The following is a 9915-nucleotide window of genomic DNA, read 5'->3' as shown; positions in this document are numbered from 1 at the left end:
CTTAAAGAAACCCAAATTCAAAATCTGTCAGAGTTTAATATTGAATAAAGTTCTAATAAATAAATGCACATTAACTACTAGGGTGAGTGGGGAAAACTGGAAACTAATACAAAATACAGTCCAGAGCTATATGTGAAAAGAGAAAAGATAAAAGGATGACAGTTTTAACATTTACTCACCTGAAGTGAAACTGGTACAAATATTTGTTTGCAATATTTAATAGCTTGGACCTTCTTTATAACAATTTTTTCAAAAATACAATTCTTCCCTTGAACTGAAATAACTGCAATTTTATATAACATAGGAGACAAGTTCACATGCTCAAAAATGAATAAGGGTCTGAGTGCTTTAATTCACAGTTCAATGCATGAAGCTTAGAAATTCATTGAATATTTCACATCAAATGTTGGGGAGAAAAATGCGTCACTAACAAGATCTGGGAAGACTTTTGCTAATTCAGTGTATGATGCAATAGTCTAGTGGAATGTAACTGAAACATTTTATTGATTGCAAATGCACTTAATCCAAATATATTTTGAGATTAAATTATCCTTATAGTGCTATGTTTTTAATTGATTTTGAAACTACACATTAGATGCTGCATAATAACTTTTAAAACAAATAAAAATAGCAGTCTACCATGTTTGGGTATAAATAGATTATTAGGCATCTGTACTGTTTTCACTTCAAAATGAAACTGAAGAAAAAAATTAATTACAGAATGAAGGTAAGAAAAGCGACTGGGTGTAGATAATACTGTGTAAATATGATTTCGTAAAATCACACAACACATTTGACTAGACTATGAGGACTTCTTGGGAAGTGACAGTTTTCAAAATGTGTAAGTTCAAAAAAGTGCAATGAGACATTAAACAATTTCAATTTTGTACTGATGTTCAATAACATTTACTCTTATTGTGGAACAACTTGAAATAGAAATACAAATTTGTTATACAAAAATATAGTATTTACAAATGTTTTTGCAATACCTTTGAGAAATACGGAACAATGTTTCAATGTCATCAAGACATACTTAACATTAATTGTAATCACTGTAAATTGTCATTTTAATAAGCAGTTCTAAATCCATCTTTGTACACCTTTAACAAAATAGGATTACATTTATGGGGCATTTAAAGTAATATACAGTATTTGAGATTGCAAGTAAATAACTAATTAATGGAGTAGACTACTGAGCAATACCAGTTATTGCTTAATGATTCTTAAATGTTAGCAAATACAAACTTATCTTTACATGGTAACTAACAAAAGTAATCAATGTTGTAACTGCTTCCACTTTTGCATGATTTAAGAATTTTTAACAGTCAACTAAAATAGTTTCAACTGAGTATTTTACACAATATTCTGTGATATTAGCTCAGCATTAAGCTATCATTGCTCATGTAAAACTGACTGCAGTTATTTCCATACTGAATTATAAAAGTCAATGAAGTGTATACTTCACCAAAAGTGCAAACAAACGTTCTTTGATGAATGTAAATTATGTCAATTAAATTCTCAAGGAAAAAAAGTTACAGCGAAGTCTTGTTAAGTAATGTAGTGATGGACACAACAGATGACATTTTTTGGAGCATTCCTATGGATGATAAATACATTTATTTCATATGCCTTTTACATCTGAGAAGGTTTTCTATGTACCAACTTAGTTTCAATGTAAGTCTTTAAATGTAGACAATTTACATAATAGTTAACTCATACAAAATGTTAAATTCAGCATACCTGAACCTTGAGAAGAAACTGACAAGCGATGCAGAAATAAATAAATCCACTGCTGTATTTAAATAGGCTTATGGACTGTTTACAAAATAGTACAATGTTACTTTGAAAGAAAAAATAACTCATCCTTAGAAATGTAAAATGTTTTTGAAAGAAAATGCCTGGATCAATATTTCATAAACAAGGCATAAAGTTAGGGACATATGGTGTCTGCAAAGTTGTTTGTCTGCCTCTTCAGAAAGGAATATCCAGACGTCCGTATTGTTTTCTGTCCTGTTGTCACATTTGAGATGGCTTTGAAGCACTACTGTTGTGTACCCTAGAAGAAACCTTTCCATTAGCAATGAATTTTACTTTTCATGAATTAAAATGTTCAACTAATTAATTTTCATAAATAATTAAAAATGCAGAACAGACATTATGAATATTCATGCTTATATTTTGATTATGCAAATTAATTTTAACAAATATTTGAACTAATTTTGCAACAATTGGTATTGTTGTCCTCTTTACACTAAAAAGTAGTGAGATTAAACAAAAAAACCTGCTTTATTTCAATTGCATCATGTTAAATATCCAACAAATGTGACAATTGATTACAGAAAAAGCAAACATTGCAAACAAACTTTGACAAAGATTTGAAAATTTTCTTTTTAATCAAGTCTGAGAATTTTTCTTTTAGTATGTACTGCATTACAATTAAACTCAATATGCTAAAACTAAATGTGCTGACCATGCAAATTAAATCTTCAAAGTGAACTAATTCTGACAAAAAAGCCAAAATAAATCAGAGTTCATGTTTACCTATCTGTGGAGACAATATGTTGTACAATGATACATGATTTGTCCTGTCCACTTCCCGATGAGTCACCAATCCTCCAGTTGTTTGACTGCATCCTTTTCATTCACTCGTGGGACATCACTGACTGGGCCCAGTATTTATCGCCCCGTCCCTAGTTGCCCCTTGAGAAGGTGGAGGTGAGCTGCCTGCTTGAACCACTGCAGTCCACGTGCTGTGGGTTGACCCACAATGCCCTTAGGGAGGGAATTCCAGGATTCTGACCCAGTGACAGTAAAGGAACGGCCATATATTTCCAATGTGGAAAGGTGAGCGGCTTGGAGGGAACTTGCAGGGGATGATGTTCCCATGTATCTGCTGCCCTTGTCCTTCTAGATAGAAGTGGTTGTGGATTTGGAAGGTGCTGTCTGAGGATCTTTAGTGAATTTCTGCAGTGCATCTTGTAGATGGTACACACTGCTGCTACTGAGCATCGATGGGGGAGGGAGTGGATATTTGCGGATGTGGTGCCAGTCAAGCGGAGGCTGCTTTGTCCCTGGATGGCGTCAAGCTTCTCGAGTGTTGTTGGGGCTGCACCCATCCAGGGATGTGGGGAGTATTCCATCACACTCCAGACTTGTGCCTTGTAGATGGCGGGCAGGCTTTGGAGAGTCAGGAGGTGAGTTACTTGCCGTAGCATTCCTAGCTTAGAAATCTTCCCAAAGATTGTGACAAGATGAAGCTAAGATATCGGTCTTGGTCCCAACACTGACTTGTGTTTCGGGACAACAAAACCAACAAGTATTTTTTCCCCTTGGCCAATTGTGACAATCTATTTTTAGTGTCACTGCTTCTTGCCAACTCATTCTCTGTTAAGGGCAGTTACTGGCCATGGGTAGGTAATGCCCACCTCTGTACCCCAGTGTTAGTCACTGTCTCTGTGTATAAAGTCTGTTTGTTGTTACAGGAGCAGTGGGGAGGTCTTTGAAGCACCAAACTTGAAAGGCCAAGGACATTGATAGGATGCAGAGCTGGGCTGAGAAGTGGCTAATGGAGTTTAATGTGGACAAGTGTGAGGTGATACACTTTGGTCGGAATAATTGGAATGCAAAGTACTGGGCTAATGGTAGGATTCTTGGGAGTGCAGATGAGCAGAGAGATCTCAATGTCCATGTACACAGATCCCTGAAAGTTGCCACCCAGATTGACAGGGTTGTTAAGACGGCATGCAGTGTTTTGGCCTTTATTAATAGAGAGATTGAATTCCGGAATCAGGAGGTTATGCTGCAGCTGTACAAAGTTCTGGTACGGCCACACATGGAGTATTGTGTACAGTTCTGGTCACCACATTATAAGAAGGGTGTGGAAGCTTTGGAAAGGGTGCAGAGGAGATTTACTAGGATGTTGCCTGATATGGAAGGAATGTCTTTAGAGGAAAGGCTGAGGGCCTTGAGGTTGTTCTCGTTAGAGGGAAGAAGGGTGAGAGGTGACCTAATAGAGACATACAAGATAATCAGAGGGTTAGATAGGGTGGACAGGGAGAGCCTTTTTCCAAGTATGAGGATGGCAAACACAAAGGGATACAACTTTAAAGTGAGGGGAGATAGGTATAAGACAGATGTCAGAGGTAGTTTCTTTACTCAGAGAGCAGTAAGGGTATGGAATGTTTTGCCTGCATCGGTAGTAGATTCGCCAACTTTAAGTGCATTTAAGTCGTCATTGGACAGGCAAATGGACGTACATGGAATAGTGTAGATGGGATGGGCTTCAGATTGGTATGACAGGGCAGCGCAACCTCGAGGGCTGAAGGATCTGTACTGCGTTGTAATGTTCTATGTTCTATGTATTACGCTTTGCCTCGTATGTTTCTTATTATTTCTATTATTTTTAACTGGCTGAAAGTCACGAGACAAATAATATTGCAAAAATGACTTTCAATTATTCTATTTAAATTATTATTTAATGTTGAATTTGGGACAGGACTTACACAGTTGTGTAAGCGTTGTAGAAGAGAGAGACCTAGAGGTTCAACGTACATAATTCTTTGAAAGTTGTGACACAGCTATTCAGAGTGGTAAAGAAGGCAGTTGGCATGCTTGCCTTCATTGCTTAGAGTTTAGGAGTTGGGATGTTGGCGAGGCCACGTTTGGTGTACTGTGTATAGTTTTAGTTGCCCTGTTATAGGAAGGATATTATTAAATCAAAGAGGTGCAGAAAAGACTTTCAAGGATGTTACTGGGACTGCAGGTCTTGAGTTACAAGGAGAGGCTGGATAAGCTGGAACCTTTTAATTGGAGCATAGGAGATTGAGGGATGACTTTATGGAGGTTTATCAAATCATGAGGGGTATAGGTAAGGTGAATTAGCATAGGTCTTTTCCTTAGGGTTGGGGAGTTCAAAACTAGAGAGAATAATTTTAAGGTGAGAGGAGAAAGATTTAAAAGACACCTGAGGGGCAACATTTTCACACAGAGGGTGGTTCATATGTGGAATGAACTACTAGAGGAAGTGGTAGATGCAGGTACAGTTAAAACATTTAAAAGAACTTTGGATAGGTACATGAATAGGAGAAGTATGGAATGATATGAGCCAAATTCAGGCAAATTGGGACTAGTTTATCTTAGGATACTTGGTTGGCATGGACAAGTTGGACCAGAGAGTCTGTTTCTGTGCTGTATAACTCTAAAAAAACTTCTATGTATATTTTTCTACATTCCTCAAATGGCATACTTAAAGCAAAAGGCTTGAATGCAAGCTCCAAGAGAAACCATTTTACTTTTAAAAATACTGATAAATAATTTTTACTGGATGTTATACTCAGAGCAGTAAAAAAAACAAAATGGCTTTTGGATTTGGAGTATGAATTTCTGTATCCTTCCATAATGGTGCTACTAACTTTGAAAATAAAGCATGCTTCTTATATTTGAAGGAAACATTATTCAAATAAAAATGTTCAGCATTTCTTGCCAATTAAGAATTAATTGCTTCTTAGACATTGTTGTTGTATTTTGTAAATATTTTTCTAAGACGCAATGCATGGGAATAAATTTACATTTCGAATGCATTTACATTTAACTTTTCAATAGGTATCTAATTATGGTTTGACAGAACAAACCTTCAACCGGTTAAAATTGGTGTGATGGACCAGCCAATGTCCATTTACGGAATAGAAATTGGACACTGGAAAAGAGTGTATAATTATGAAGTAATTCAAATATAAAATTCAAATAAAAATTAAACACATACCTGCTATCTTGATCTTGGATTTGCATTAAAGTTCGCATGTTACGTGAACTGTCCCTCTGCTGCTGCATATAGGCAGGTTGATAGGTTGCACCACTTCTTATCTGCCGACAAATAATGTCGGATTGGAAGGTACGAGTATTCGGCAGGTTTGCTCCCAAATGCTTGGGCCTCTTATCTGCAACATTGTTCACATATTTGTAAAAACGTTGACATCTGTTCTAATGTGAATTACTTCCAGTCAGTTATCTAAAGTTTGCAGGAATAGTTGTCTGTTCCAATATTTTATAGTCATAGAGTCTTGATCTACATTTGTACTGATAGTTATTATCATTACAGTTGCCATTCTGATATTGCCATTTTCTTCGTCAATGATTCCACAGTGTACAGTTTCAGAGATCCAGAGATTCAGAGTTCCAAAGTGTAAATCTCACCAATGATCTATCCTGGTCCAGCACATCAACACTATAGTTAAGAAAACACATCAATGCCTCTACTTCCTCAGAAGGCTAAGGAAATTTGGCAAGTCCACAATGACTCTTTCCAATTTTTATAGATGCACTGTGAAAAGCGTCCTATCTGGATGCATCACAACTTGGTATGGCAACTGCTCTGCCCAAGCCCGCAAGAAATGACAGAGTTGCGAATGCAACCCAGTCCATCACAACAAAGAGCATTCCTTGTATTGACTCTGTCTATAGTTCCTGCTGCCTTGGGAATGCAACCAACATAATCAATGACGCTCCTACTCCGGTCATACTCTTTTCCATTGGGCAGAAGACAGAAAAGTTTAAAAACACATACGAAAAGATTTAAGAACAGCTTGTTCCCTGCTGTTATTAGACTTGTGAATGGATCTCTCATATATTAGAGATGATTTTTCTCTACCCTTTCTCTGCAGCTGTAACACTATATTCTGCATTCTGTTCTATTATCCTAATATATATCTATAAGGTATGATTTGTCCGGATAGCATGCAAAACAATACCTTTCACTGTATCCCTGTATATGTGACAATAATAAATCAAATCAAAGCAAAGCAAATTGAATGCTATTTTCTGCAGTTTGTTACTGAAAAATTGAGTGAAGCATCTTTCTTGTCCAGCATATGAGAGAAAACTGGAAAATATCCATTCTCAATATCAAGTCCCCACATTTCCCAAATAAGATCAATTTGTCTGCCATGTCCTAGGCACTTTACAAATACGTATGTAGATTGAAAACTTATGATAAAAATAAATGGGCCCTGTTGCTTAGGGATGCCTTACAATATTGAAGACACTGTATGTATTTGCCCATTTAAGCATATAATGCACTTGGGTTAAATTAATAGAAGAATGCAGAATATGAAGCTGTTGACAGAAATCAGTAGACAGTGGGCAAACTTTTCCCAGCCCTGTATGACTTGAACAATGGCAAGACAGTTAGGAAGATATGATGAATTTAGAAAATTTAAAACAAGAGAAAGACATCTGATTTTTGGCTTGAGGTCGTAATAGCCGAAGGAGAATCTCGCCAGTGAATGGGGGAGGGCCTATTTCCATGTATTAATATTTATTATTACTTAATCTGACCTAATTAATATGCAACTTGTAATTTTCTCAAGCAGAGAATGAGATGACGTCCATTCCCAACACGAAAGTCGTTTTGGTTACATAGTAGCTCACCAGTGTCTTCTCCAGCATTCCCTAACTCTAAGGCATGCTTTATGGGCAGTAACTAGCTGCACCTCCATTTACAGAGGTTGACATTGGAAAAACACTAGCCTTGCATCACCATTAAACATCTCAGACTTGTACGTAATAGCTTACCACCTCAATATTGCACATTGGATCACACTGACAACATACATTACAGTTCTCCCAGGTACAGGCACCAATCTAATACATTGGAACAGGATGCCTCTTGGGTTATTTTCTTAGTGTTCACTCAATTTGTGCTTATTTGAATGCCCTCTGACATCTCTGCCTTGCATTTTTGCACATTGCACCACCACCCTCTTTGCCCTACTATTGGCCAATTTTTCCTAGATTGCAAAAAGGGATTCAGTAATATGAATGTGGCTGGCACAACTGTTAGTGGTGCATCAGATGGAAGTAAGGTAGTGAGATATCCTGAGTGACTGAATAGGTGGTGTAGGGGCATGCTCAGTTTGTAATCTGTGGCTTTGGGGTGACTGATTATGGATAGTCAACATGGCTTTGTGCGTGGAAAATCATGTCTCATGAACTTGATTGAGTTTTTTGAGGAAGTAACAAAGAGGATTGATGAGGGCAGAGTGGTAGATGTGATCTATTTGGACTTCAGTAAAGCATTTGACAAGGTTCCCCATGGGAGACTGGTTAGCAAGGTTAGATCTCATGGCATACACGGAGAATTAGCCATTTGGATACAGAACTGGCTCAAAGGTAGAAGACAAAAGGTGGTAGTGGAGGGTTGTTTTTCAGACTGGAGGCCTGTGACCAGTGGAGTGCCACAAGGATCTGTGCTGGGTCCTCTACTTTTTGTCATTTATATAAATAATTTGGATGTGAGCATAAGAGGTATAATTAGTAAGTATGCAGATGACACCAAAATTGGAGATATCGTGGACAGTAAAGAAGGTTACCTCAGATTACAATGGAATCTTGATCAGATGGGCCAATGGGCCAAGGAATGGCAGATGGAGGTTAATTCAGATAAATGTGAGGTGCTGCATTTTGGGAAAGCAAATCTTAGCAGGACTTATACACTTAATTGTAAGGTCCTAGGGAGTGTTGCTAAATGAAGAGACCTTGGAGTGTAGTTCATAGCTCCTTGAAAGTGGAGTCACAGGTAGATAGGATAGTGAAGGAGATATTTGGTATGCTTTCTTTTATTGGTCAGAGTACTGAGTACAGGAATTGGGATAACATGTTGTGGCTGTACCGGACATTGGCTAGGCCACTGTTGGAATATTATGTGCAATTCTGATCTCCTTCCTAGCGGAAAGATGTTGTGAAACTTGAAAGGGTTCAGAAAAGATTTACAAGGATATTGCCAGGGTTGGAGGATTTGAGCTATAGGAGAGGTTCAACAGGCTGGGGCTGTTTCCCTGGTGCATCGGAGGTTGAGGGGTGACCTTACAGAGGTTTACAAAATCATGAGAGGCATGGATAGGATAAATAGACAAAGTCTTTTCCCTGGGGTTGGGGACTCCAGAACTAGAGGGTATAGGTTTAGGGTGAGAGGGCAAAGATATAAAAGAGACCTATGGGGCAACTTCTTCACACAGCAGATGGTACGTGTATGGAATGAGCTGTCAGAGGATGTGTTAGAGCCTGGTACAATTGCAACATTTAAGAGGCATTTGGATGGGTATATGAATAGGAAGGGTTTGAAGGGGTATGGGCCGGGTGCTGGAAGGTGGGACTAGATTGGGTTGGGTTATCTGGTCGGCATGGAGGGGTTGGACCAAAGGGTCTATTTCCATGCTGTACATCTCTATGGCTCTATGACTCTATGGGTGACAGTGAGTGAAATAGGATGATAACCAACAGAGGAAAACTGGCACCCTGGTTTGTCGTCAGGGACTTCAAGGCCCTGGTGAATGGGGTCATGGACAGCAGGGCTGTCTTTTTTCTGCAGGACCTGCAGAGGCTACCATGGCACCAAGCACTGCCAGCCTCATTTGAGGTAGCCACTCAAATCAGTGTAGTGTCCATGTGCAGTTGAGCCCAGCAACAAAAGAAGATTATTGACGTCTGCATTCCGCAAAGATAAGTACCACCATGTTTTCTCTGCTATCTCACATTCACTAATGCATAACTCTATAGCTGTACACAATTGCCACCAAGGCATATTGTCTACCACTCCCACTATTGCATGCAGCATCTTACCTCACATGGAATACAGAACCAACAAATCAGTCACATACTAATTTTCTGGCTATAGTCCATGCCTTTTGATCACTGGTGGGAATGGACTGTGTAAATTGATGAAGATAGCCATGAGTACAAGAACTATTAATACTGGGGCCCAGCACCGCAAAATCTATTACAAGTACCTCTGGAGGACTCTTGGCGACCAGAAACCCATGCTGGGGTAAGGTCACTTCCCTGCTTTAGTCAAAGTACATCTCTCACAACTGTGACAACAATCATCAATATCAGCAACCATCCTGGGCCAGTAACATTATT

General features: G+C 38.4%; 1 protein-coding gene across 1 annotated transcript in view; it reads right to left on the bottom strand.

Moving 5' to 3' along the window:
- Positions 1-1912: 1912 nt before the first annotated feature.
- Positions 1913-9915, bottom strand: part of lrrc9 (leucine rich repeat containing 9) — a 220808-nt gene continuing 212805 nt past the window's right edge. Inside the window, exons 32-33 of the mRNA XM_060828987.1 lie at positions 5762-5936; positions 1913-2056 (exon numbers count right to left, since the gene is read on the bottom strand). Coding sequence (XP_060684970.1) covers positions 2017-2056; positions 5762-5936 — 215 coding nt within the window. The 3' untranslated portion in view covers positions 1913-2016. The remainder of the gene's footprint in view (positions 2057-5761; positions 5937-9915) is intronic.

The sequence above is a fragment of the Hemiscyllium ocellatum genome, chromosome 8 (genome assembly GCF_020745735.1).
Source record: "Hemiscyllium ocellatum isolate sHemOce1 chromosome 8, sHemOce1.pat.X.cur, whole genome shotgun sequence".
NCBI lineage: Eukaryota > Metazoa > Chordata > Chondrichthyes > Orectolobiformes > Hemiscylliidae > Hemiscyllium > Hemiscyllium ocellatum.
This window is presented reverse-complemented; position numbering and strand designations above follow the sequence as displayed.